We start from the raw sequence: 27,981 nt of genomic DNA on the forward strand, positions 1-27,981 counted from the left end.
GATATTGTAACAAGGTTGGATTTATTAGTGCTGTTTTGAGATGATCTGGCATTCAGACGTCCATTCGAATTTCACGTCTTTTTTACATAATCTTGTTAAAAAGCGCCTTAAGTAGTTGCAAAATACAACGAATCGTCTTGCGTTGTCCGCATCGTGTGGGACTGGGTAATTTTTTATTACGTCGTATTTTTTGTCGTCTGGCAAGATTCCTTTATCAGTGCATTTGTGTCCCAAAAATGTGACTTCATGCATGAAAAATAAACATTTTTCCGGATGTAGTCTTAGGTTGAATTTCCTACATTAGTCGAAAACATCAGTTAAGTTTTTGACCATATGTTTCTCGGAACAACCGATTACTATTAGATCATACATATAAAGAAATGCTTGCGATGGTTCTAGACCAGAAAATGCTATTGTCATCATTCTTTGAAATGAGTTTGGGGCTCTTTTAAAGCCAAATGGTAATCGCGTCAAGCGATATGACCCATTGCTTGTTGAGAATGACATTATATTTTTTAGAACTTTTTATACCCTGAACCCATTAAAAATGGGTATAAGGGTAGATTGTATTTGGGCAACATCCAATGTGTGTAACAGGCAGAAGGAAGCATCTCCGACCCCATAAAGTGTATATATTCTTGATCAGCATCAATAGCCGAGTAGATCTAGCCATGTCCGTCTGTGTGTCCGTCCGTCCGTATGTATGAACGCAAGGATCTTAGAACCTATAAAAGCTAGAGACTTGAAATTATTATTAGAAAATTAGATGTAGGTGCTCCAAGTTCCCGCGCAGATCGAGTTTGTTTCCGATTATCGATAACTTACTCCGTTTCCAAGCAATCGATACAAATCTATATCGATATCCTGTTTTTTGGGCAATTTTGGTAAATAATAAGAGCTAGAGGCACCAAACTTGACATATAGCTTCTAAAATAGAATATATATATACATTTGATGCTGGAAGAAGAGGGTTCAGGGTATCCCCAAGTCGGGAGCTCCCGACTAGAAACTCCTACTTGTTCAACCTTGGATTCGTTCGAACCTATTTTAATTAAAATTTCTTATAAAAATTAATTTAAAATTTTTAAATTCATATAATGTTTTTATGTAACATATAGTGTTTTTAGTTTTAAATGCCAATGTTTTTAGTTTCAAGGTTTCAATATTGCTAATAACACAAAAACTACCTAGCATAGCTTTACGGGCTATGCTGCTAATCGGGCGGAGGTGTTTCCGCTCAATTTTACAATAATTTTTTTTTGTATTTAATTAAAAGTTATTATGGATATAACTTCAACTTTTGTTCATCGTTGCATTAGATGGGCGTCGCCGGATGTGGCACGCTGATGCTCCCTCCTATGCGCAAGTTGCGGTGTGCCTCTCGAACTTATTCCGATGCTGCGCTAGCGGTACCGGTGCTGGTCTTCGCACAGGAGCTGTCGAGTGGGCCTTCGCAATCCTGTGGGCACATTCGCGTTTCTTTTGGCAGGCTGGTTGCGGCAATGGGTGTAACTTTATTAGTTGTTTGGTTTGTTATAGCTTTTAGATTTGAGTGAGTAGTGGTGTTTGGTTTTCTCTGCTTAATTTCATTTTGCAGATAGTTGAGCTCATTTTGTAACTTCTGAGCTGTCGACCATGCGAGTGTCGGCTGTTTTGTGTATAGCAGCCACCTTAGGTGCGCTATTCTTTTATTAATTATATTTTTGTAAACCACCGCGTTTATGATCCATAACACTCACTCGCTACTCACTCAGAATGCGGTATGCTTATAGATGGCCTCTCGTTGATCATGAAGTTCCTTTTCCACTTGGATATTATAGATGGCCTCTTTGTTGGCCATGAAGTTCCATTTTCACTTGGTCTACTGCCTCCAGGCAGGGATGCGTGTCCTGTCACGGTCGCCATGTAATGTTTGGATTTAATAATGATTTTACAAAAGCACGTTAGTGCTGGTTGACTTGGGTGTTGAGAATGATTTTATTCAAAGTAAAATATTGCGCTTAACCCATGGATATATGTTTATACTTATGCTGTTATTGGTTAACAGCTACAAAGAGAGGGAGAGTGAGTAGCTTGCATATGCCAGTGTTAGTGAGCATATATGTTGCTCATGAAATGCGCTCAGACGGAGCGTGGGAAATTCAGCGTAAGTATAAACGGTCAGCTAGAGTGGCTAGTGAACCGCGCTGCGTAATACGAGCCGGAGCCAATACATAAACTGGCTCTGGGCTTGTTTAATGTATAATTGTTATTGTATGCAACAAAGTGCCGCATACTTTATATTTGTATATGGGTGTTCTTTTAAGGCATATACACACAACAAGACATTGCCCATGACTCTTTGGAATGTGGCCCCATGACTCTGGGGCGTTTTTCAGGCCGAAAGGCATACGAATAAATTAAAAATGAGCACTTTCAATGGTAAAAGCTGTTTTCTGCCTGTTTTTACTATTCATTTCTATATGATGGAATCCGCTGGCCAGGTCAATGATTGAAAAATTGTTTTGATTTTCCCAATTGACCTAAAATATCGTTAATGCTGGAAATGGGCAAGCGGTCTGATATTGTCTTTTCTGTTGTGTTTTCTGTAATCTATTTTAATCTCCATTTTTAGGTCTTGGTCTTGATTTCATTTTTCTGCTAGTATCCAAACTGGGATCGTTTTAGAATATGTCGGTGTATTGTTTGCATAATTGGATAAGGGATCGTGTTTCTTGTTTGTTAAAGTGCTTTGTTTCAATTTGATTTAGACAGTAAGGATTGGTGAGCCTCAATGTATCGTTTGTTTCGTAGGGTTAAGCGTGTAATGTTCTAGGTAGAATTCTTGGTCATAGTCGGATGATTTAACAACTTCTATTTGGCTATGTCCGTTAGAAGCATTATAAATGCCGCTTGAAATTGTGATAAATATTTATTTATTTCTAACTGATTTGTTTTTCCAGTCCATACCAAGGGGCCTTTGAAATGTGGGTGAATATCGCGGAATTCTTTGAAAATTTGGATTGAAACTGTTTCTGTTAAGGTATGGCTATTTAAAACAGTTTTGAACGAAATGGGGTGTTTTGAAGTAATTCGATATTCTGGTTGTATAAAAGAAGGGTCTATGAATGAGTTGGTCGAACCGGTGTCAATTAAGAATTTAATCAGGGACTTTGTGATTGAAATAATGATTATATAGGGAAGGGAGTTAGTTTTTCTGCTCAAGAATCCCGCTTGTTTTCCGGACTGAACCCATTAAAAATGGGTATAAGGGTATATTGTATTTGTGCAAAATCCAAATGTATGTAGCAGACAGAAGAAAGTATCTTCCATCCCATAAAGTATATATATTCTTGATCAGCATCAATAGCCGAGTCGATCTAGCCATGTCCGTCTGTCTGTCCGCCCGTCCGTCCGTATGTATAAACGCAAGGATCTCAGAACCTATAAGAGCTAGAGACTTGCAATTTTAGATGTAGGTGCTCCTAGTGCCTGCGCAGATCGAGTTTGTTTCCGATAATCGATAACTTACTCCGTTTCCAAGCAATCGATAAAATTTGATATCGATATCTTGTTTTTTGGCCAGTTTTGGTAAATATTAGGAGCTAGAGTCACCAAACTCGACATATAGCTTCTAAAATAGAATATATATATGCATTTGATGTTGGAAGAAGAGGGTTCAGGGTATCCCCTAGTCGGGAGCTCCCGACTAGAACCTCTTACTTGCTTTGTGTTGTGTGTGAAGGTGTATATGTGTATACATAATGTAGTTTATTGTGTATAGTTGTAGCGCTGTTGTCTTGTTTTATCTGTAAATAGTTGTGATTAATATGTTTTCAATATACTTGTACTTGTTTTTTGTTCTGATGGTTTTCTTTTGTATTTTAAGATATTTGTAAGTGTACATGTGAGTTGCTACAGCGATGATCTGCGATAGATCCCGATGAGAAATCCTTTGGATGTCTGTCTAGTTGAAACAATTAAGAACTTCGAAAGTCTGCGTTGTTTGGATGACAATTCTATTCAGAGCCCTCCCACTAAATGCACAGTGGTATAAGACCGCTGACTATCAAATCTTAATGAATGAGTAAAAAAAATTTCATAAAACTATTTCTCCCTGCGATCAGCTTAAATTAATTTGTACATATCATTAAAAAATTTCATTATCGTGGTGTTTTGCACTTTTTGTACTACTTTTCCATTCAGGAGTCACGCAAATATAATTTTGTTTACAAATCTTTTTAAATATCCACAAATATAAATATATTTATATAACTAAATGTAATAGTCTCGAATCAAACATATTTCTGCGGTTACGAAATCCAGGCTATAAAAGGCACGCAACACTGGTCATGAATCACTTTTACATAAAAGTTCGGAAAGCAAACTACATAAAGGAATATTGTGAAAATATCGCGTTACGCAAACATGTCTAGAGTCGGGCGTTTGGTGTTTCCAATATGCTTGCTCCTAGCATATTTTACCTACATTCTGTGCGATGATACGCCAAATATGAACTGTTTGCCCGTGCTGGTGGCCAAAAACAAAACAGTTTCGGAGGTGGTGAATCACTTTCGAATGGGTCCAAATGGTGCGATGCGGGAAAAGAAAATCATGGAGCATTTCAACGTTACAGTGGTATGATATACATAAAACTAGACTCAAATGAAAAGAAGGATAAAAAGAATCTATGGCAGGTCAAAGATCAAATACTTTTGTAGAGTTGTGACGGTTTTGCAGACATGTGAGCAGATTACTGAAGCTCAGTATGGCAGAGTTTAGTGAGGATAGCTTGCAAATCGGAATATTTATTATATATAAAAATTAATTTGCATTTCACAAACTCTTTCTCTTGAACTTTAAAACATAGTAGTCCAATATAGATATAAGATATAGAATTATGTATTATCTTAAGAAACAGAAAAGTTTTGCATACAACAAATTTATTTCTGACCCATAGGTAGGCCATAGGTACATGGCAGCTATTTAATATAGTGGTCCGATCCAATCGTTTCCTTCATATATAGAGGCTAGCTATAACGACGCTGTCTGTTGTTTTACGTAATATAAAGTGAAAACTCTCCAAGTGTTTGTCTAATAACGGGAGGATGGATATGGTTGGATACATTATAATTTGGCAGGGTTGTCCGCCCAATGGGAGTGGTCACTGAGATGGTTTTCACTCTACTTAATGATGTCGAAGCTGTCTTTTACCGCACAACTAGAAAATTTCTCTACAAAAGTATAAAAACATAAATATATATGTCCTTATAAACAATAAAGGTGTTCACCCAATAGGTAAGCAGAGAATATCCGGCGAATTGTCCACGCAGATGTATGCCCAGGTGCAGTCGTCATGCGAATTGTGTACAGCGCGGATGGAATGAGCAGCCGGAATGTGTTTGCCAGGAAGGTTATCGATTTGAAACTATAAATGACGAGCTACGTTGCATGCCGCAATGCGATCAGAATTGTGGCAAACACACCTATTGCCCCAAGCCTGGTGCCTGCAGCTGCTGGAAAGGCTATCAGCGAGCCGCGGAGAATGCGACAAGCTGTGAACCCATTTGTCAGACGGATTGTGGACTCCATAAACACTGCGCCAAGCCTAATCAGTGTGAGTGTAATGCTGGTTACCAGTCGGATGCACAGGGTCAGTGTCGGCCCATATGTAAGGCCTGTGGTGCACATGAGGAGTGCGTGCAGCCGGAGCAGTGCGTGTGCAAGGCGGGCTACAAACGGAATACGGAGGGGCTGTGCCGTCCACATTGCTCCAAGGCATGTGCGCTAAATAAATACTGCGCCCGACCGGAAGCATGCGAATGCCTAGCTGGCTACAAGGAAGATATGTTGGGCGTTTGCCAGCCCATCTGCGGCAAAGAGTGCGCACCGAACGAGGCGTGCAAAGCGCCGGAGCTTTGCAATTGCCTCGACGGCTACAAGCGAAATCAAACGGGCAAGTGTGAGCCACAGTGCTCCAAGGAGTGCCGCCTAAATAGCCACTGTGTCCGGCCAGAGCTGTGCCTGTGCAACGAGGGCTATGCGGACGACAATTGGGGCAGATGCCAGCCCCAGTGCAGCATGGAGTGCGGTGCTTATGCGCGCTGCACGCAACCGGAACATTGTGAATGCGACGTTGGCTATCAGAGGGATAAGCAGGGCGCATGTCAACCCAGCTGCCAGCAGGATTGTGGTGAGCATGGCTATTGCAGCGAGCCAAATAAATGTAGCTGCTTGGCAGGCTATCAGATGTCCGAGCAGGGCAAGTGTAGGCCACTCTGTGTGGCATGTGGCAAGCACACGCACTGCCCCCAACCGGGCAAATGCGAATGCCAGGCAGGCTATGAGCGAGTGGCTAATGCCGAGAGCGAAGACTGCCAGCCCAGCTGCCCGGAATATTGCGGTGTCCACGGCTATTGCAGTCAACCGGGCGTATGTGCGTGCCACGCGGGCTATGAGCTGGATGCGGAGGGCAGCTGCGCGCCCATCTGCGCGCCGCAATGTGAGCAGCACAGCTATTGTGTCAGTCCGGGCAACTGTGCCTGTCGTCCCGGCTACTTGGGCGAGGGCAATCACTGTGTGCCCCAGTGCAGCATGGAGTGTGGCGACAATAGCTACTGTGCTCAGCCGGAAAAATGCGAATGCATTCCCGGCTATAAGCCGGATGATGCGGCTAATCGCAACTGTTCCAGCTTGACTTCGCTCTGGTTCATCGTCTTTATATGCATTTGCGGCTTTTTGGCTATCGCTGGACTTGCCTCATGTGTGGCCTTTGTGCTTGTCAGGCGCTATACGAAACCCCCCTATTGCTCCCATACGGATACGATTGGTTCGGATCTGCGTACTATTGATCTGCGCCCATACGATACGAGTGTGGAGGGTATTCAGAATACCGCATTTACTACGGAAGATATTTAAAAACCCTTTTCTATGTTTAACAGAAAAAAAAAGAAAAGAAATTTATGTTTTTCTCTATTAAAATTAGCATGAATCAATTTGACGCGCTTAGTAACAACTTTTCATGCGGTTTTTTTGTGACGCATCGAAAAAACCTCAAATAGTAGAAAAAATAAATCATAAGGCGAGTGTGCTGCGTGTTCAGCGCTAAACAATTTATTTTAAATTTAGTTCACATTTTAAATAATCTAACATATTTAATTTCCAACCGAAAGTATTGAGGTATTCGGTATAATGACAGGATAATATAGATGTTATATATTACTTAAAATACTGATCTCTACGTATTATTTAAAATATACCCGATCCTAAACTTTATGAAACATTATTTGCTCTGAGTCATTGAAATAATGACGCCCTGGGTGACTGCCTTATAGAATGACTGATTTATCAACCATCTGATTCACTATCTTATTGGCTGGAAGATGGATTAACTAATTGATCGAATGTCCGATTTGAAAACTTATTAACAGACCGACTGATTGATCTGACTGACTGACTGATTGATTGACCTACCGATTGACTGACTGATATAATGACTGATTTTTCGATCTTCTGACTCACTTACTCTTATTGGCTGAGAGGAGGACTTACTAACTGATTGACTAAATACTTGGCCAACGACTGATTGACTGTCTGAATAACCTATTGATTGAATGACTGACTAGTTCACTCACTGACTAACTTAACCGAATGCTTGAATGAATGACTAACTAACTGAGTGAGCAGCTGCTCGATTGACTATCCAATTGGCTGAGGGATGGGTAAATAAATTGATTGACTGACTAACTAACTGATTGAATCAATGATTGAATGACTTATCAATTGATTGCCTTAATGCCTGCATTTTAAATATAACTGATTTCAAGTGCTTTTTTTTCAGCTTACAAGAAATGCATAAATTCTACACGATAGTAGTATTAATAAATATATTTTTTGTATACTAGTTTTTATACCCTGAACACATTAAAAATGGGTATAAGCGTATATTGTATTTGGGCAAAATCCAATGTATGTAACAGGCAGAAGGAAGCATCTCCGACCCCATAAAGTATATATATTCTTGATCAGCAGCAATAGCCTAGTCGATCTAGCCATGTCCGTCTGTCTGTCCCTCCGTTCGTCCGTATGTATAAACGCAAGGATCTCAGAACCTATAAGAGCTAGAGATGTAGATGCTCCTAGTTCCCGCCCAGTCGAGTTTGTTTCCGATAATCGATAACTTGCTCCGTTTCCAAGCAATCGATAAAAATCGATATAGATATCCTGTTTTTTGGGCAATTTTGGTAAAAAATAAGAGCTAGAGTCACCAAACTTGACATAAAGCATCTAAAATAGAATATATATATGCATTTGATGTAGGATGAAAAAGAGGGTTCAGGGTTCGGGAGCTCCCGACTAGAACCTCTTACTTGTTATATATAAAATATAGAATTTATTTTACATCTTTATATCTTATCTACATGTCTTATAGTGACCAAGCCGTGGGTTTATGTAACTCTCAAACTCTTAAATATGCAATGCAACGCAAAACCCATTAAGTTTTTGTTATTTCCATTGATATACAAATATATAATGTATCTTAAGATATATATGTACATATATACTAGCGGGGACAGCCCGGCCTTGCCAGTGGCACGTTTAAAATAAATGTTCTCAAAAATTTTTGAAAATGAATTTCGATCGGACGGTAAATAAACAGCTTTCATACAAACGGTTTCTTCCAATTTACCACTGTTGCGGGTGGAATTTCCCAAATCGTTGGAACACGCATGCATTATGTACGTCAACAAAAAAATCTTTGAATTGATTTTTTAATTCTGCGTTAAATGTAAAACAGGTCTCAAATGATTTTTCTTTTGGATCCTTGGAAATAAATTTAAGCGCAGCAAATCTTTGACACCCATTTCCACCAAGAAGGGATAGAGTTTCCAAACAGTGCGAAACACCCCCAAAGAACATTGAAATTGAGCTTGAGGCCGATCGGATGGTAAACAAAATGTTTCATATAAACTTTTTTCGCGATTTTTCCATACTTGCGGAGTTTGTGGAATTTCCCAAAGCCCCGTCTTAGCGTGCCTTTCATCACATAAGGTAACTACAGTGAAAATTTCAGCTTCTTAGGTTTTACGGTTTGGGCTGTGCGTAGATCACCAATTAGTCAGTTAGTCAGCACAAACAGTTTTATATATATATAGATATATACATAAAGATTTAATATAATATAAACTTTCCACATAATGATTTATTTTTTTCTTGTGTGTTTTGAATTTGATAAAGTTCTAATGTGTTCCAAGGTCTTCAGTACTACAGTTGATAACATATACGGAATTTGATATATGAAGCATGTTCTTCAGTATATGTAACTCTCCCTCTCTCTCTCTCTCTCTCTCTCTCTCTCTCCCTCTCTCTCTCTCTCTCTCTCACTTCACTCTTTGTCTCCTACTGGTATTACAATCAGTCGGCGGAGACTTGTGTTCATTTTAATAGTATTATTAGCTATTACAAGAAATGTTCCTTAAATGTTGTTTATAAATATTTAATGCCATTTTCTCTTATCGAATGATTCAGCAAAGCTTTCGCAATGTATTTGAGTTGCAATATTTGATTTTATCAAGCAATAAGAAATTTTAACGGATGTCAGTATTACCATAGACCATTAGTCAAGTTCCAAAACAGATCCCAGTCTCATTGAGTTTAAAACGCGCTTCTGATCTGAATACAAGTTTAATTTTGGTGTATCAAATTTGATAATAGTTAAATAATGTATAGTTTTTACTATTTTTTGATCGGATTTCTGTTGATTTTATATCATGTTACAAGTACAAAGGCATATGGATCATGTGTGTGTATGAGGAGAAAAAAAGTATCGAGCATTCATTACCCGACATGGTATGATTTTATAAGAAGGAATCACCGAAAGGAATACCTATTGCAACCAGAGGTATGTTTCCAAGATGATGTTTATTTACCAAATATTAATACCGATGAAACAAGCTCTAGGTAAATTAAGCGCATTATTAGGATATTACTTATTTTAACCATCAGCCGAACTGGTAATCAGTTGCCCAAAAGTAAGATCAAACTTATGTTGAGTTAATTGCTTTAATCAGAGGAAAAATAAGAGGAACTATATCATTAATTTAATTATTATAATGCTGCAATTATTATTTTTATTAAAATTATTAAAATAATACAAAATACAAAATTCCGAAAAATATATAAATTATATAAATTAAATGTGAATCAAGAAAATAATAATTGACTGATACTCCTAAAGGCGAGCTAGAGATTAGGCCCTGCTAGCAAGACAAATATATAGAAACAGGGAAATGCTGACTATTAGATACCCTAACGCCAGTTATTGGGTACATAAACTTACACGGAAACGCAGTGAAAAACTTTTTAAATATATAACAATGTAGGCTTTTCTTCGTTTTCTGTCCATGTTTGGAAAATACAAAAAACAGACGAATGGGTGAATATAACTAATATACACTTCACACACACTATTTTGGGTAGCGCCTATCAAAATAAACGGATGTATTTGCAAAACTGTAGATTTTGTGACCGTCCGACTCTCAGACTTCGAGCAGTTGTGCTTGAATTGTGCTCGTGATACGTACTTTAATATTTTAAACAATGCAGTTTTTAAATTTTAGGACATGTTTGTTGTTTGTCCTTGTTGGTTTTTGTTCAACAAAGCTGTGCACTCATTTGAAAAAGTTATCTTACACTGAAATGGTGCCAAAAACCGTGACAATTACGTACAAGTTGTGGGTTTTGGGAAAAATTAAAAAACGAACTGAATTGCGCTATTTTCCCGAGGTTAGACCAAAAAATGTTAATTCATACTGTTTATTATATATACTTTTTTGTTGTTCAAAAACTACATGACTCTGGAATATTTCAGTCTGATTGATATTCAAAACTCTTTTGTTATAACATAGAGGCCAAGTCTTGTAAAATTCTGGTGATCATTAATTGAATTATTATTATTTAATATGAAACAAATTTGATTTACAAATAAATCCAAAGAAAAGAATATTCTAATTTTCTATGAAAATTTGTGTAAATAAGTGTGAATAATTTATGAAATAAATATCTATTACTCTTTAAATCAATATGAATAAAGTTCTTAAATAGTATATGGAATTACAAAGAAATACTGAAACATGATAATTTTTATCAGAATAAGGAGTTTCGACCACATTATTAAAACTTTCATACTTGAGTCGAGAACAAAATTTTTGTTGTTTTATCTGACTATAAAATTAATAATTATTTTATTGTTGTTTTTATTATTATTAACATTATTATTATTATTATTATTATTATTATTATTATTATTATTATTATTATTATTATAATTATTAATTTTATTATTATTATTATTATTATTAATATTATTATTGTTATTATTATTATTATTATTATTATTATTATTATTATTATTATTATTATTATTATTATTGTTATTATTATTATTATTATTATTATTGTTATTATTATTATTATTATTATTATTATTATTATTATTATTATAATTATTAGTAATATAACTAAAATATTTTATATTATTATGCCGCAGACTAAATACAGATATGAGACGGAATATTATTGCTGTCATGGCTATGAAGGCTCAGATTTCAATTGCAAGCCCATTTGTAGTGCAGGTTGTCCTAGCAATGGCTACTGCAGCGCTCCGGGACAATGTAGCTGTAATATTGGATATTCTGGTGCAGATTGCAGTCCCATTTGCCACAGCTGTGGCAAACACAGCTATTGTCAGTCGCCGGGCGTGTGCGAATGCAACGCGGGCTTCAGCCGGACCGACCAATCACACGATTGTCTGCCGCAGTGCATTCAGTCATGTGGAGACCACAGCTTCTGTGCGGCACCAGATACCTGTGAGTGTGAGCTGGGCTATGAGAGATCCGTACCCGAAGCAGCCTGTCTGCCTGCTTGCGTGCCCAGCTGCGGCACAAACAGTTACTGCATGGAGCCCAATGTCTGTGAGTGCCACGAGGGCTACATGCAAGAGAATGGAGCATGCCGGCCCATCTGCGATGCGGGCTGTGGGCTAAACAGCAGCTGTTTCAAGCCAGGAGAATGCCAATGCGATGAGGGCTACACGAGCTCCGAGGAAGGTAGCTGCCAGCCCATCTGCAGTCAAGGATGTCCGGAGCACAGCAGCTGCGGCAGACCAGGAGAATGTCTGTGCGATGAGGGCTACACGAGTTCCGTAAAAGGTAGCTGTCAGCCCGTCTGCAGTCAAGGATGTCCGGAGCACAGCAGCTGCCTGGCACCGGAGCTGTGTGCATGCAGCCCTGGCTATGTCCAAAACAAGGAAAATCTGTGTGAACCCCAATGTCCAAAGGGTTGCTTTGACTATGAAAGATGTGTGGCACCCGATGTGTGTGAATGCTATCCCGGCTATGAGCTGTCGCAGGCTGAGCAAAAATGTAAACCCACCTGCAGTCAGGGCTGTCCAAATGGCGCTTGCTTTGCGCCCGAGGTCTGCGCCTGCAACCCTGGCTACCTAATGGGCCCCAACAACAACTGCGAGCCGCAATGCAGTCAGAGCTGTGTACATGGCAGCTGCATCGCACCCGATATCTGTGAATGCGATCCTGGACATCGGTTCGCTCCAGATTCGCGGCATATCTGCGAGCCGATCTGTGAGCCAGCCTGCCAGCTGGGCACGTGCATGGCGCGCCAGCTATGCATCTGCCATTTAGGACATGAGCCGATGGGTCCAATGGGCTCAGGCTTGGAGCACGTGTGCAAGCCCAGCTGCTCGACGAGCTGTGTAAATGGCACTTGTCGGGCGCCTGATGAGTGCAGCTGCAATGCGGGCTATGTGCCCGCAGACGGAGCGAACACCAACATCTGTAAGCCCAACTGCAGTCACGGCTGCTCCAATGGTGACTGCGTGGCGCCTGAGCTGTGCCAGTGTTATCCCGGCTACGAGAGCACTGCAGCTGGCTGCCAGCTGCAGCTAGAAACGACCACCGATTGGATGACAACGACAGTGGCCACCACTGACCATCAACCAGAGCAGCTGTTGCAGCAGCCCTGGACAAATTGCAGCATCGGCTGCCGTTGCTGGCACGTGTTGACTGATGCGGCGCAGACTGCGCTCAAGTGCATCAACATCTGCAGGGATGCCTACGACCAGCCATGCCTGGAACTTGGCCAGTGCCGGTGCGTGGAGCCAACGGGTCAGCTGCTTTGCCCGGCTGCGAATGGGCAGCAGGAGCAGCGCATGGTCTGTCACGTGGACGCACCCAGGGCCAGGGACCTGAGCGCTGGCGAGGCAGCACTCAACGTTGACCAGATTAAAAGCAGTGCAGTTAAATGGCCAGCAATCCTGGCCTGGTGTCTGGGCAGCTGCATCCTCTTGCTGGTCGTGATTGTGGCCAGCCACATCTACTTGAGTCACAGACGCCAGAAGGCGCTTGCTCAGCAAGTCGATGGACTCAGCATTGTCAACTATGTCCATGATACTTAAGACAATTTTAATATTTTTATCATTATTATAAATATTGTTATCATTAAACTGTTGTGGAGGATCTGTGTCGAGCATTATAGGCATTTATCCTGCCTGGTTTTTCGCCTCAGTTGGATTAATAAGTATAAATGTCTTAAGTATTTGTTAAATCACATCACATCACATCACATCTAAATTTAATGAAATTATGTTTTATTTATAATAACAATTATAATAAAGCAATCGATCGTAAGCTTCTGCAAGCTAACTCTCAGACGGGCACACAAATCGTGGACTGTTCGTGGTACGTAAAGCCGGGATCACAGATGCAACGATTGCGACTCACACAAATCCCATTGTAACATTTTCTGTGGAATATAAAAGTCAAGTAAGATTTTTGTGTTATAAATACATTATACATTTAACTCAATCTTGATATTTTCTGTCTAATATATATTTTATATAAACTAAGTTTAAGCCAAGATCAAAACTCTCATTAATTTCTATCTAAGCGTTGGATATTTAATCTTCGACCATCCAAAGATTGTCGTATATTTTTATTTTTTTTTTTAAATTCGTTTTAAGCCGATGCTTACCGAAGTCTAAGCTTGCTGCATGTGGAAAATCTGTTAAGAGTAGCTAACCAAATTCAAGGCAGCAGTTTTTGTTTTTTTTTTTTTTTTGCCAGGCAACCAGCTGAGATGATTTTGTCCGTTTACCATCTGTGGAAACGATTCGATTGCGGAAACTATAAAAGCCAGAGACTTGATATTTAAAATTTATATTCCCATGTAACGTACGGAGAGTGAGCTTTTAGCTTTTTAAAATTTTCCTGATAACGAAAATATCGATTTTGACATAGTTTTTTAGGCATAACTCTAAAACTATAAGAGTTAGATACACCAAACTTAAGAATAAACATATCCAAAATATTTTACGAATTGGTTATCGCCTCATACTTCTACCGGAGAAAACCCATGTTGAAAGGTGGAGCCTTACGATTTGGTATGTAAGCAATTTTGCGTGCAATTTTGTAAAAATCTTAAAGACCGTACTATGAAAAATGAAGTTCATCAAGAATTAATTTCTCATATTAAGTCAGGGACTACAAAAGGAAGAAGCAGACCCGCTGCGTCAAGGTATATGTGTAGAATGTGTATATGTGTAGAATGAAGCTTGGGTTCAGGGTATTTGTTATTGACAGTATCCAAATACTTACTGATAGCAATCGCTCTGGCAGACGCCATCCTTGAGCGTGTAGCCAGGACCGCAGTCGCACTGATTGTTGTCCCTGCAGATCCCACCGATGCCGCAGTCCGGGTCACAAACAGGCTGGCAGCCCTCATTAGTCAACTGATAGCCCTTGGCGCAGCTGCAGACCTCCGGCTCGGTGCAATTGTGACGCGGGTTATTGCCACAGCCGCTGCTGCAGATGGGCCGGCAGAAGCGACGGCTCTCGTCCAGCATGTAGCCCATGTCGCATTGGCAGCTGCCATCCAGATAGCAGCGTCCATTCTGGCAGCCAATGGGACACGCGAAGACGCAGTCCCCATTGTCATTGCGCACAAAGCCCTCATAGCAATCGCACTCGCCGGGCACACGGCATCCACCGTTCTGGCAGCTGCAAATGGGCCGGCAGACGGTGACGCCCTTCAGGCGAGTGGGCGTGTAGCCGGTGCAGCAGACCTCGATCGAGGACAGCTTGTTGGCCATGTCTGTCTGGATGAGACTGGCCAGCGGATATTTGGACACAGTTTCAGGACTAGACGCAAGACAAACAGTTTTGTTAAAAATACGTTCAACTAACGGACAACGTCTCTTGGGCGGACAGTCATTTGAAATTGTGGCGGTCCGCTCTAGAGAGCTTTCACTGTTCATCTAAATAGGTAAAAATAGTCTGCGGCTACTTACGGTACCCAAATGCGACATTTGTGCTGGTCACGACTCGAAACGCCCTCATGGGCACGCAGCAAATACTCACGCCTGCGCGGCTGCTGGGCTACCGTTTGGTCCACCATGTCAAAGTTTAGGGCGCCCGGACGCTGGTAAAGTGTCTGTGGGGCAGCCTGTTGCCTGTGGCCAACTCCTGCATAGCGTCGCCCCTCCTGCTGCGCACGTCTGTTGTCATAGCGAGTGGGCGCATCGTATTCCGAGTAGCTGGGCACATGCGCCCCAATCCTGGCCAGGCACATCAGCAGCAGCAACTGGATCAGACCCTGGGCATGCCTGAGAGTACGCATTTTGTTGGCCCACGTCCTCCACTTTTATTTTCGATTCAGTTTTCGTTGTTTGCAAACCACTTGCTAAATTCCAACTGAGATCTCAAGTTTCGCTTGCGTTCCACTGCCCCAGTAATTTACTGTGGACCGCTTATCAGTTGTTTTGCTGTTTAGACCCAGCATTTCGGGCATGTTCTCATTGGCATTTCAAATCTCCCAACTAACTAAGCTGGCTCCTCGAGAATTGTGGGTCTATTAGGCTGTTTACCGCCGAGTTTTATTTGTTTATCTATTTAAACTTTCCAAAAGAACATAATCATTTCTTATAATCTTAAATCTTAATTTAAAAATCCATTAATAATTGTAGGGCACAACATAATACATTTTATTTATTTCTTCTTTTTTAAACTATTTCAAAGTATATTTATACGCACAATATTTATTAATAATGGTCCAAAAACAGCATACAACATCTTATTTAATTAAGTTTTTTTTTTACAAATTTATACCCTTTCAACAAAATATTATTACTGCTACGTATACGTAACGCAACAGCTTGCGATATTTATATGTTTATATGCCTCTCTCACTCTCCCTCTCTCTCTAACTCTGTCTTGCTTTACAGATCTGTCAAGTACTCATAATAAATCTAGTGGTTCGCCGTCTCTTGCTAATATTTTTAATTGAAAGCCCGTCCGCTTATCGCTGCTTCCCTCGCAGCTGCGATTAAGCGCTGACCCGTTTCTCCAACTGCTGCCGCGGTTGCTCCGGCTGCGGCTGCGGCTGTGACTGCGGCTGCGGCTGCTGCCACACAGTAAACAACTGAGACTTGAACGCTGCAGTGCCACAGGCGACGTACTGGATTGGCATCGAGTCAAACAGGAAACAAATCAGTTGCTCCCAACTGCTTGAATATGGCCAGGCTGCTGCGCGCTGTGGCCCTGCAGGCCGGTCTACTGCTGATCTACCTGTGCCTGATGCACGCCCTGGAGTTGCAGTTGCACGAACAGCAGCTGCAGCAACAGCTGCTCGACGAGCAGCTGCGTCTGCATCAGCAACAGCAGCTGCTGCAGCAGCAGCGCGAGCAGCAGCTCCAGCAGCGACGCTATTCCTCGACGACATCCACACGTAAACCCTATATCATACCCCAAGGCCTATCACTGCCCCAGAGAGGCGTCTATCCGGATAAATGCTACCGGGAAGTGCCGTAAGTACAGCTAGAGATTAGAGTTAAATGTTTATGGAATATTTAGGTGTCCCAAACAAAGCTTTTATTAATTAATACTATCTGAAAATTTTTAGTGAAAACAATTTTGGGCGATATTTCAATTGAATCATAAATAATTTTAAATAGAAAAAATATATATAATGTAAATACTTCAAAGTCTTGCACAAAAGAAGTTACTTTTGTTTTGAACATTTAGAACAAATCTGTAAATCTAATTATATTTAAAAAAAAATTATTTTAATTAAATTTAAATCAACATTTTTTACCTTCACGGAAGCTCTATTAAAAAACTTTGTGTTCAGTACGTCGAGTGTGGCTATGCAGACAGAAAGTACACTGATCCCTCGCATATTAGAATGCTTTCTTTCGGGAGTATACTTAATTAATTAGCCAAACTAATATATTTTAATGCCCTATTTTTACCTTGAAAATGGAGGTCTTACCAACTATATATATGGTATATCTCCCATACCATATAGTATAACTTCCTGGGTACAACCATGTCTGTCAGAAGGACACATTAAAAGCAAAACACTTCATATTTGCGGTACATGTAAATGTATATGAAAAACTTATCATTTTAATGTCGAAATAATTGTTTATCTCTCCACGTTGCCACGAAATTTATATATATAATTTATTGAGCATATCTTGGAGAAATAAACACTGAATTTTAATGTTTTGGATACCTGCGCTCTTTTCCCCAAATACAATTTTGATAACCGAGTTGAATTATTTTGCATTATTTACATTTTGTTCAGTTTTTATCAAATTCTTGTGTTCTTCCTGCAGAGCGGTTTTCTTTCAGTACGACAAGGAGCTCAAAATCGTGGGCAATAGCAGCACAAATCCGTACTTCAATGTGATCGAGGTCTGCTGCAAGGGCTGGCGCAGATACGAGTACGACTGGTCGAGATGTGTGCCGGACTGCGGGGAGCGTTGCCAGGAGAATGGCTTCTGTCTGCCGGGTGGACGGTGTCAGTGCTTTACGGATTTTGTGCTCAACTACCGCAACGATTGTGTGCCCACCTGCCCGTTGGGCTGCCCCCATGGCCAGTGCTATTTGAATGGCACCTGCCGCTGCGAACGGGGCTACGAGCTGGATGGCTCGAAACGCTTCTGCCAGCCGCAGTGCAATACCACTTGTGGCCACAACGAGGTCTGCCTAGAGCCGGGCAAGTGCGTCTGCGCTGAGGGCTATGCCCGGGGACTACGCGAATCGAATGCCCTCGGCTGTCAGCCCATGTGCATACCCGATTGCGGCTACGGACACTGCGTGGCGCCCAATCAATGCGAATGCTTTCCGGGCTACCAGAAACGCATGAATCGCAGCTCCTGCGAAATCAATTGCTACATGTGAGTACTTATTTCAATCATGGGTATGAATATAGGTTGAACCAATAATTCAGGATTACAACAAATGAAAAGTTTTTTATAAACAATTTTGATTTTCATACTCGCGTTCATTTTTGATTTCCGAAAGTTTTTATTATATATAAATTTTTTATACCTTGAAAAATGGGTACAAGGGTATATTGTATTTGTGCAAAATCCAAATGTATGTAACAGGCAGAAGGAAGCATCTCCGACCCCATAAAGTATATATATTCTTGATCAGCATCAATAGCCGAGCCGATCTGTCTGTCTGTCTGTCCGTCCGTCTGTATGAACGCAAGGATCTCAGAACCTATAAGATCTAAAGAAATTTTAGATGTAGGTGCTCCTAGTGCCTGCGCAGATCGAATTTGTTTCCGATAATCGATAACTTACTCCGTTTCCAAGCAATCGATACAAATCGGTAAATAATAAATCACCAATCACCAAACTTGACATATTGCTTCTAAAATAGAATATATATATGCATTTGATGTTGGAAGAAGAGGGTTCAGGGTAATCCCTAGTCGGGAGCTCCCGACTAGAACCTCTTACTTGTTTTAATTAGTATATCAAAAAGTATATATACATATATAATCTCTCCGATCATACAAGCAATGTCCGTCCGTTCGACCGATTTCAGAAACTTTAAAATCGAAACTCCAACCTGTGCTACAAATAGATAAAGTTTGCTTATATCGATCGATGATTACCATTTGGATATGCTTGATAAAAATCGAGCTTACAAGAAATAAAGACACCTAATTTTGGATATATCTTTCTGTGAGAGTGTATGAAGCTTTGAAGTAATTCCCTTTTTGAATACTTCCTCCGTATTCTCCATAATTAATAAACTCATTCGTAAAGCCTTGCGCTTTGGTAGTTGCGTATTTTCGAATTTTATAACTAAGCACTGATGAAATTTCATAAAAATCGGTCTATAAGCTTCATAGTTACTTGAGAATGGTTTTTATTTGTATATATCCCTCTCCCTCTCTCTCTCTTTCACATAGGCGCTGTGAGAATGGCTTCTGTGCCAATCAAACCACCTGCGTGTGCCAGAACGGTTACCGCTACGATCAGAACACGACCAGCTGTCTGCCAGACTGTGGCGATGACTGCCTGAACGGGGTCTGCGTCTCGCCGGGCAATTGCCGCTGCTTCAATGGGTATGTGCGGAATCGGGAGCGCTGCGATGCGGTCTGCGAGCGCGGCTGCGGCTTCTATGGGCGCTGCATTGCGCCCAATGTGTGCGGCTGTGCGGTGGTGGCCGGACCCGAGGAGAGCTATCAGCGGTGCGAGAATGGCTACTGCAATGCGGAGGGGCATTGCCGCTGCCTGGAGGGCAAGACGCGCTTCATAGACAAGTGCATGTCCCCGGATACGGTGACCACGTACGCCTCCATCAATCCGTTGCGGGTGAATGCCTCGCTAATGCACGAGTTCGAGCTCTTGCTGGGCAGGCATTTCATACTGGGCGCCGCTGGCATGATCGATTCAAACAGATGGTGGGTCTAGGCTGGCGATAATAATATTCTACATCCCATATATATTCTCTAAATAAATTATATTTACAATTTCGATGTCAAGCACAAAGAAATTGTTGCCTTCAAATTGAAATGAGCTGTGCTTATCAGTGCGCCATGGGCGTAGCTATAGGGGGCCCTGTATTTGGACTCTGCATGATATTCACTTTCTGACGTTTCCACTCTAACTACTCAGCTTGCCACTTGCTGTTCCTTGTTATTTTTACTTTATTACAAAAACCCCCTTTTCGCTACGCTACTGCTCAGTTCTAATCTATGCGCAGTATATACAAAGATCAGTTCTTTAAAAGCAGAGCTTAACACGAGCGCAGCTCAGTAGCTCGATAGCCCCGCGATCGCAAGTGTATTACCTCCAGAGAGAGGGAGAGAGAGAGAGAGAGAGAGGGAGAAGAGCGAAACATGCTCTCGCACATCAAAATTAGTGGCCTGCTGATTATTTGCCTTACATTGTCACTGCCTAGGCATACATTTGGCCAATTCTGGAAACTGAGTCAATATGAGAACTGGAAGCGCGAGATGCTGGCGAGTCGTGAGTCGGGCATCTGCTACAAGATCCAATTGTAGATATAGCCAGTCGAACCAAGCCTGCCAACGATCTCAAGATCATATATACATATATATTTTCAGTGTTAATACTCTGAATCCGGAGCTAAGGCAACGTCAGATCTCATATTGTTGCGATGGCTATGTGAATCGCGGCAGCTCCGAAATTCTTAAATGTGAGCCCATCTGTGCGGAGGATTGCACTCATGGTATATGCCTCTCGCCGGGATACTGTGAATGTGCCCCAGGCTATAATAGAGAACGGGCACAGTGTCGCAAACATGGCGATTAACGCTGGAAAGGAAAACTAAATAATAGTCTACCATTAAACTAAGCAACCAAATTTGTTCATGTGTTAAAAATATCTTATAAACTGTTTTTATTTTTAAGTTCCAACTTTGTTTTGGTTGCGTATCTTTTAATTTTAATACTCTTCAACTAACGTTTTCCTGACATTAAGCAGTATAAAGCGTTACAGTATATCGTAGTAGGACAATATTCCAGCGATCTTAGATTATCGAGTATGCACAGCATATACCTACATCCATACATCTCATATAGTTTTTTTTTTTTAATATTAACATCTACATTGCGGATAACCACACGGCCAGAGAGCATCTATCCAGACAATTGATATTGTGAGTGGTGTCAGCGTTGGAAATACTCGTTCATTCTATTCCTGTTTATGCGCCGTTGCTTCTGATTCCATTTCAGCCATCTCATACAAAAGAGAGAATTTTAAGAGATTTCTAGTATCTAATGTCTACTAAACTCATGTCATTAGCGCGTATGCCTTCGATCCCTTTTTATCCAGCTGAGCGCATTGTGGATGGTGAGAGCGTAGGGGTAATTTTATCTTAGCTCAGGCGCGGTTTAGTCTGTGCGCGTCTGCTCTGCTAATCGGTTGTATTGTGTGTAAAGACACACCCCGTTCTTAGCTGTGGAGTTTGCGCAACTAAATATTATATTGCATAAATCTATAAAAAAATACGTACCTTATGCAATCTCTATTTGACTAACTACTTTTTGTTAATTATTTACCGTATGCAATAAAATTTTTTTTCATAGTCGTCTGGATGTGTTTCGCATTTCTATATCCGATTGAAATGTAAATTCTTTACCTTTCGTCTTTTGTTTGTTTATATAATGAAGTGAAGTGAACATAGGGAATAGATGTAAATAATTATTTTGTCTTTTGCGTGAGCGTGGGAGAAAATATTTCGACAAGCTGAGCTTATTTTGCCGTTTGCCCTGCGGCTTGCAGCTGCTAAAATGAATGGACGGGTACTCAACCAAGGGCCATTAAGCAAAGAGCGGCCATGTAAATGACGTGCGCCTGCAAGTTATAATTGTTGTAATTGTGTTGGTGTAAACGCCGGCATTGTGCAAGCACGGATTTAGTCTGTGTCCGTCTACCTTGTTAAACGGTCGCAATGCCTGCAAGTGCAATTCAATCGTGCTGTGTGTTTGTTAATATACATGCAAATAAATATTTACAAATTAAAACATCATCTTGTTCTCCGTTTTTTGGTGGTGTGCCAACTTTTGTCGCCTTGGAGGCAGGGTACGTGCTCCAAAAGCTTCATTTAACAATGAATGTTGTATATAGTTAAACTACATATTTTGTTGAAAATTATTGCAAAGATCATATAATTTTATATAAACTTGAATTTGTACAAACAACTTTGTTTTAAATGGTATTTATTGTTGATAGAATGATTTTATTTGCACAATGTCCGTGTGTCTTACGCACGCTAATCCACCTTAGTCTCTGTTTTGTTCATATAGTTGACATTGTGGATGATGTGAGCGTGGGAAATAATTAATTTGATGCTTTTATTGCAGTTTATTTTGTATATTGCAGCTGCTACAACTATTCTGAATGTCATAAGCATCAGTTGATGAAATTGACAGTCCGACTAAGAGTACTTAAGCAAAGAGCGGCCATTCTGCATAACGTGTGTCTGCTAGTTACAAATGTTGTCATTGTATTAGTGCAACGATATAGTCTGTGTGCGTCTGCTCTGTTCAATGGTCGGATACAGCGCGTGCGTATGTGTGTGCTGGTGTTTGTATGTATGCTTGTATGTATGTATCGGTGTTTTATCCATTTGCCGTCTGAGTGTGCAAGAGATTGAGATTGCGTGAGTATCTTAGATCTCTTATTGGCTAGCTAAATATTGTCTTCCTTTTAATAATTATCATTGCAAACATGAATTATTTCAATTAGTCATGTTTAAGTGTTTAATTAACAACTTTCAAAATCGGATAGATCTATATTAATATATGTGTACAACTCACATGCAAACATTGATCATACATCTGGTCTTACACTGTGTTGTGATTTTTCATTTTTATTTATCGCGAGATAATTGCATATAATTCAAAGCTTAAAATGCAATAAAAATTTCTCTGGAAGGTTTCTAATAATTTAGAGCCCATTAAAATCAATTTTTTCTTAGGCCACAGTTGGTTTTTTGATTGTAAACAGAGTATTGCGCAGTCGTTTGCGACCGATTCAATTGTTCTCACTTGTTATTCTAGATGATTGCCTCATTTGATGATCACTCATCGATTTCTCGGAAGTACTCAAAATATTCACTGAATATTGTTTTTGTTTGCCAGCGGGCAAAATGAAACATTGTATTCGCTCAGCTTGGCTTAGGCCCTCCAATAACAACAAGACAAATAAAATCAGCAATAAACACCAGATGTGAGAGTAGCCTCCAGTATTATTGATAGGCAAATCGCGAGGTGCTGATTAAGCCGGAGGTCGGGGACAAGAGACTGGCGCTTGGAGGCTAGAGGCTCGAGATTCGCGATTCCGCTGCGAGGCATTTGGAATTGAATTTAGAAAATTTGCTTAGCGCTTAGTTAAAGTGCAGCAGCTGTGAAGAGCGGACGTGTGCAGTTCATCCTCCGCCTACTTGAACAGTTTTACATAGAGTTCCAAGCAAACCAAGTGACGTCAGAGATCATGAGCTCATCATGGCACCTGCTCAGGTGGGCAGCGCTGATGCTGGCCCTCTGCGGTGTGGGCGAGGCGCAGTTCAAGACGGCGGGCATCAAGACGCGTCAACCTGTACAGGTGGCCGGCAATCTACAGCTGTCGAGCAATGCCAGCAGCGAGCAGATCCAGACGCAATATGGCAGCTATGGCAGCTACGCCAATTTTGTACCCGCCGAGACTTATCAGGGCCCAGCCGGACACTACGTCCAGTCGCTTGACCAGGTGACGCGAGCTCCACAGGTGCTCGATGAGACGGCGCTGTTCATAAATAAAACCCGTTCGGCTATGGCCAGCGGCATCTGCTACAAGGAAGTGCCGTAAGTATGAAAAGTGGCCTGTCGGTAGGCGGGGCATATTCAAATATATATGTACATACGTAAATTCCCATTGCATGAGCTTGAATCATTATCGCGCAGTTCTAAGTAATTGAAAATAGGGCAGCTACACGCATTGAACTAACAACCCCGACATCCTCGACTTGCCTGATAATGAAATGCGTCTTGAGGTTTAATTTCATTTGTATATATATTATCAATTTGTGTATTTATTTAGTTTATACGTTTATTTATGTCGCATTCAAATAACAAATAGGCATAGACCCTGAGCAAAATAATATGTATATAAGAATGGAGCTCAGAAGCTTTTGATATAAGAAATGCTTTATCCCGTTGAGTGTTACTCAATGGCTTTAACCGAACTAGTTATACAAATACTGCAACAAATGCTATCTTCCCGCAGTTGGTAAAATGTTCACATGTTAGAATCATAGGGCGCTTCAAATACCTCAATTTGGTTAAATGTCTTCAATTTAAAGTGCCTACCACTCTACTATACGATTCTCATAAGCCCATGTAGATTCTGATGTGTTTCACATATGTCAATTCATAAAATATTCTGTGTTGAAATTATTGGATTTTAAGTTACAGCTAAATGTAAATGAGAGTATTCGTTAATAGTTTAAGGGTCAATGGTTTCAATGGGTTCAAAAATTCCTTCTGTCTTTCACTCTTCTCTATATATATTTCAACCTATTATTAACCAAACCTCTGCCTCTTTCTCTTTATAGAACCGCCTCGTTGTTGCACGGCTCTAGGGAAAAGTATGTTGGCAACGGCACCACCCCGGACCTCAGCCAGATTCAGGTGTGCTGCGAGGGCTACGAGCGCAATCCCCATATTTATCGACGCTGCGAGCCGATTTGCGAGGACGACTGCCCCAATGGCATCTGCACGGCGCCCAATACCTGTGTATGCATGCCAGGACATGTGAGAACCGTTGAGGGTAAATGCATCTCCACCTGCCCACTCGGCTGCGGCAATGGCGTGTGCGACGATCAGAACGAGTGTCGCTGCCGTGAGGGCTACACACTGGACCCTGTAAGTCGCAAGTACTGCCTGCCGGAATGTAATCCGGGCTGCGCCAACGGCCGCTGTGTGGCGCCCAACAAATGCGACTGCCTGCATGGCTATCGTCGTGCCGCCGATGGCAGCTGTGCTCCCGTCTGCGACAACTGCGAAAATGGACAATGCACGGCGCCAGGACAATGCAGCTGCCACTCGGGCTACCAGCAACTGCAAGGACGCTGCGAACCCGTTTGCGAGCAGTAAGTATGCAAGGCCATCCACAGTCACAACAGCCATATAAGCAGTCACAGTCCCATATCGCAGTTCACAATCAAAATCACAGATGAAAAGAAAACACAGTACCCACACCAACTATAAAAGTACCATATAACCAATCTTAGCCACATTCCCATTTCACATCCAGAGTCACACTTTAGAATGTTCAGTTACAGCTGACTTCTGACCGTTATCACAGCACCCAAAGTCACTGTCACAGTCCAATGCTAATAGTCACAGTCGCAGTTCGTAAACGAACGCTAACAGTCGCAGTCGCAATTGGTTAACTATCACAGAAATCGGCACTGTCGCTTTCACTATCAACTATCAACAATCACATTCACAGTGCCCATATAAACATACAACGTCTCAAGTAAACAGGCGCAATCACAGTTCTCATCTTAACACTCATATTCCTCACTAATCAAAGTTTTAAATAAACATCAGTCACAGTGAGTCACTTTTACAGTCACAAAACCTACTAGTCTCAGTCACTTTCCAATATCCACTGACATTAACATTCTTTGACTTCGCCTTACAGTCGGAGTCTTAACTAAAAAGTAACTTTCACAGTCACAGTGCACAAATTCACACTCATAGTCCGAAACGGGCACACTGAGAGTCATAATCATGTTTACAGTCCGATCTTATATTATCCCAATCCACAGACCCTGCAAGAACGGCGGCCGTTGCATTGCGCCCAATACCTGTGAATGTGCGCCCGGCTATGATTGGGAGCGAAAGAGCGGATCGTGTGTGCCCCACTGTGATGCAGCCTGCCTGAATGGTGTCTGCATTGGCCAGAATCAGTGCGAATGCAAGCCGGGCTATGTCTTGGATGAGCATCAGCGCAACATCTGCCAGCCGCATTGTCCCCAGGGCTGCCCCAATGGCTTCTGCAGTGCGCCCAACTTTTGCATCTGCAAGCCGGGTTTCATCAAGAGCGGCATCAAGGGACGTCAGAGCTGTCAGCCCGTTTAATTTTCGATTGTTGTGCACTTTTCAAATGTTACTTAAATCTACGACCAATTAAACAAACGTCCAATCAGCGCATTAAACTCGTAATTCAACTCCTCATTGTGGTCCTTGCGTCGTTGTCGGCTGCTCAGTTGTTGCTCAATCTGCTGCGGCTCCAGGCACTTGCCGAGGAAGTGCGTCCATCCGGCGGCGCACTGGCAATGCCCATTGGCATCGCAGCTACCCTGTACACAATGCTGTTCATCCGGTCCACAACCGCACACGTTGGGCGTTAGACATCTTCCATAGTAGCCGCAGGAGCTGTTAATAATCATATACTCATATATATACTCATGAGTGTTTAAATGTGTGTGATTCAAGGGCTGTGTGTATGTATTTCTGAGCACTATATTTTGTTTTCAGGCATTTATTAAACTAACAAATATTTATAGTATAAGAATCCGTTCTAAGATCAAGAAAACTGATGCCTCATCAAATGTTGATCCACAATTATACTTTAATTGGCTACTAAATGGTTGAATGTTTGTTTCCCAGAGTCTATTTCCAAATTCTTATAGTTTTTTAATTATCTTATTTTCGATTTATACACCTGCCTGAGTTTCTCGAATGTTTTTGATTTATTGTTAATATAACTCCTATTAGCACAGCAAGAATCAGAGAGAGTTGAGGAATTTGTAGAATTTTCGATTCGGCATTTTGGATTTGTTATCTTCGATCTTTCTAATACAAAACTAACTGACTTTTGCTTTAAATTGTCTAAGAGTGAAGTCTTTAAAAAGCAACCATATCTAAGTAAAACATTGTTATATTTTAAAGCTTGTTTACCAAACAGCTGACTATGAAAACAATGAAGTGGAAATCACGGGTTAAATAACTTTTTTTTTGTATAGACTCACCCCTCGCACAAAGGCTCACAGCTGTTGCCGCGCAGCTCGTAGCCCTGGAAACAGCGACAGATCCCGGGCGCAATGCAAACCCCATTGCCATGCCCACAATCGTCCTGGCAGACGGGCAGGCAGCTGGTGGTGTTGTCATCATAGCGATAGCCCGCACGACAGTGGCACTTGAAGCGGGACTCACAGAAGCCATTCTCACAGTTGCTGCAGAGGATGTTGAAGAGGAATTAGTCAGGCCCGGTGAGTTGCTGGCAATTGAGAGAGTGTAGCATATTGTACCCACAGGTAGCACTCGGCCTCACAGACATTGCGCTGCCGCCGCTTCATGAAGCCGGGAATGCATTCGCATTCATTGGGCGCCACGCATTTGCCGTAGCCACAGTCCGGCGCACAGATGGGCTGGCAGCCCAGCTCTGGGATGCGTCGATAGCCCGGGTCGCATTCGCATCTATCCGGCGCCACACACTGCTCATGCGTGCCACAGCCCTTGGGGCAGTGGGCGCGACAAAATAGACGTGTCTCCGCATCCAACGTGTAGCCCGCGTGGCAGGCACAGGTGCCATTCAGATAGCAGCGTCCATGTTGGCAGGCAATAGGGCAGGTGTGTATGCAAGCGCCCTGCTCGTTGCGTACAAATTCCGCAAAGCATTCACAGCGTCCCGTTGCGCGGCAGAAGCCATTGCGGCAATTATCTGGCGAGCTGTGCGCACAATCCGGCACACAGTGTCCACTGTACGGATCCGTGTGATAGCCCTCACAGCACTGCTCAATGCGTTGATAATAAATGCTGGAGCCATTGCCACGCACCGGCACCTCCTTGTTCGTCTGAAAGAATATGGCACTACGGAAATATTCGATATTTTCTATGGTCAGCTGGCGGCACTGTGCGCTTTACTTACGGCAGCTCGCGTTGACAGAGATTCGGACGCGTTTGACTAAGTGAATCGAACTCGCCGGGTGTGTGTATGTCGCCATATAGCTCCAGACTCGCTCGTGTCACTGCTGCCAAGGTGGCCGTCGACGTCAACGTCTCTGCCAGCAGCATTAGCAACAGCGGCTCGGTCCAGCTACAATTCCAGCGCATCTTGCGTTGTTCGCAGCTCCAGCTTCATCTGGGGAATGAGCATTTCGTGGCTTG

General features: G+C 41.7%; 6 protein-coding genes and 1 long non-coding RNA gene across 10 annotated transcripts; 4 read left to right on the plus strand and 3 right to left on the minus strand.

Annotated features, from left to right (window-relative positions):
* Window positions 1-4,445: 4,445 nt before the first annotated feature.
* On the plus strand, window positions 4,446-7,164 carry LOC115769215 (platelet endothelial aggregation receptor 1-like). Of its 2 annotated transcripts, none has more exons than XM_030713926.1 (2): window positions 4,446-4,617; window positions 5,278-7,164. In XM_030713926.1, exons 1-2 carry the CDS (start codon window positions 4,492-4,494, stop codon window positions 6,895-6,897), a joined length of 1,746 nt encoding a protein of 581 aa, XP_030569786.1. In that variant the 5' UTR covers window positions 4,446-4,491; the 3' UTR covers window positions 6,898-7,164. The 2 variants fall into 2 exon arrangements, with proteins under 2 accessions (XP_030569786.1, XP_030569787.1); XM_030713927.1 differs by lacking the exon at window positions 4,446-4,617 and adding an exon at window positions 4,935-5,221.
* A 3,445-nt stretch (window positions 7,165-10,609) lies between these two features.
* Window positions 10,610-19,838, plus strand: LOC115769188 (protein draper). The gene is made up of 6 exons (XM_030713892.1): window positions 10,610-10,764; window positions 11,528-13,448; window positions 14,727-15,133; window positions 16,491-16,855; window positions 17,669-18,232; window positions 19,264-19,838. The coding sequence occupies exons 1-6, from the start codon at window positions 10,678-10,680 to the stop codon at window positions 19,766-19,768; spliced, it is 3,849 nt and encodes a 1,282-aa protein (XP_030569752.1). The 5' UTR covers window positions 10,610-10,677; the 3' UTR covers window positions 19,769-19,838.
* LOC115769218 (tenascin) lies at window positions 13,474-15,720 on the minus strand. The gene is made up of 3 exons (XM_030713931.1): window positions 15,341-15,720; window positions 14,649-15,191; window positions 13,474-13,797 (listed from the first exon to the last, which is right to left on the minus strand). Exons 1-3 carry the CDS (start codon window positions 15,667-15,669, stop codon window positions 13,701-13,703), a joined length of 969 nt encoding a protein of 322 aa, XP_030569791.1. The 5' UTR covers window positions 15,670-15,720; the 3' UTR covers window positions 13,474-13,700.
* Window positions 19,839-20,088: 250 nt separating the features above from the next.
* LOC115769223 lies at window positions 20,089-20,703 on the plus strand. Its single transcript, XM_030713936.1, has 2 exons — window positions 20,089-20,357; window positions 20,425-20,703. The coding sequence occupies exons 1-2, from the start codon at window positions 20,197-20,199 to the stop codon at window positions 20,630-20,632; spliced, it is 369 nt and encodes a 122-aa protein (XP_030569796.1). The 5' UTR covers window positions 20,089-20,196; the 3' UTR covers window positions 20,633-20,703.
* A 16-nt stretch (window positions 20,704-20,719) lies between these two features.
* Window positions 20,720-21,990, minus strand: LOC115769225. 3 transcript variants are annotated; one of them, XR_004018720.1, is made up of 4 exons: window positions 21,838-21,990; window positions 21,757-21,777; window positions 21,336-21,676; window positions 20,720-21,278 (listed from the first exon to the last, which is right to left on the minus strand). It is a non-coding gene; the product is annotated as an uncharacterized LOC115769225 (long non-coding RNA). The 3 variants fall into 3 exon arrangements; XR_004018719.1 differs by having other exon boundaries at window positions 20,721-21,317; window positions 21,382-21,777; XR_004018718.1 differs by having other exon boundaries at window positions 20,723-21,278; window positions 21,336-21,777.
* A 1,217-nt stretch (window positions 21,991-23,207) lies between these two features.
* LOC115769217 (von Willebrand factor D and EGF domain-containing protein) lies at window positions 23,208-26,034 on the plus strand. The gene is made up of 3 exons (XM_030713930.1): window positions 23,208-23,667; window positions 24,417-24,953; window positions 25,638-26,034. Exons 1-3 carry the CDS (start codon window positions 23,318-23,320, stop codon window positions 25,948-25,950), a joined length of 1,200 nt encoding a protein of 399 aa, XP_030569790.1. The 5' UTR covers window positions 23,208-23,317; the 3' UTR covers window positions 25,951-26,034.
* Window positions 25,978-27,936, minus strand: LOC115769216 (von Willebrand factor D and EGF domain-containing protein). The gene is made up of 4 exons (XM_030713928.1): window positions 27,743-27,936; window positions 27,127-27,684; window positions 26,844-27,047; window positions 25,978-26,247 (listed from the first exon to the last, which is right to left on the minus strand). The coding sequence occupies exons 1-4, from the start codon at window positions 27,925-27,927 to the stop codon at window positions 25,989-25,991; spliced, it is 1,206 nt and encodes a 401-aa protein (XP_030569788.1). The 5' UTR covers window positions 27,928-27,936; the 3' UTR covers window positions 25,978-25,988.
* Window positions 27,937-27,981: the final 45 nt, after the last annotated feature.

Source organism: Drosophila novamexicana, unplaced genomic scaffold, assembly GCF_003285875.2.
Source record: "Drosophila novamexicana strain 15010-1031.04,08,12 unplaced genomic scaffold, DnovRS2.1 tig00004549-arrow-arrow-pilon, whole genome shotgun sequence".
NCBI lineage: Eukaryota > Metazoa > Arthropoda > Insecta > Diptera > Drosophilidae > Drosophila > Drosophila novamexicana.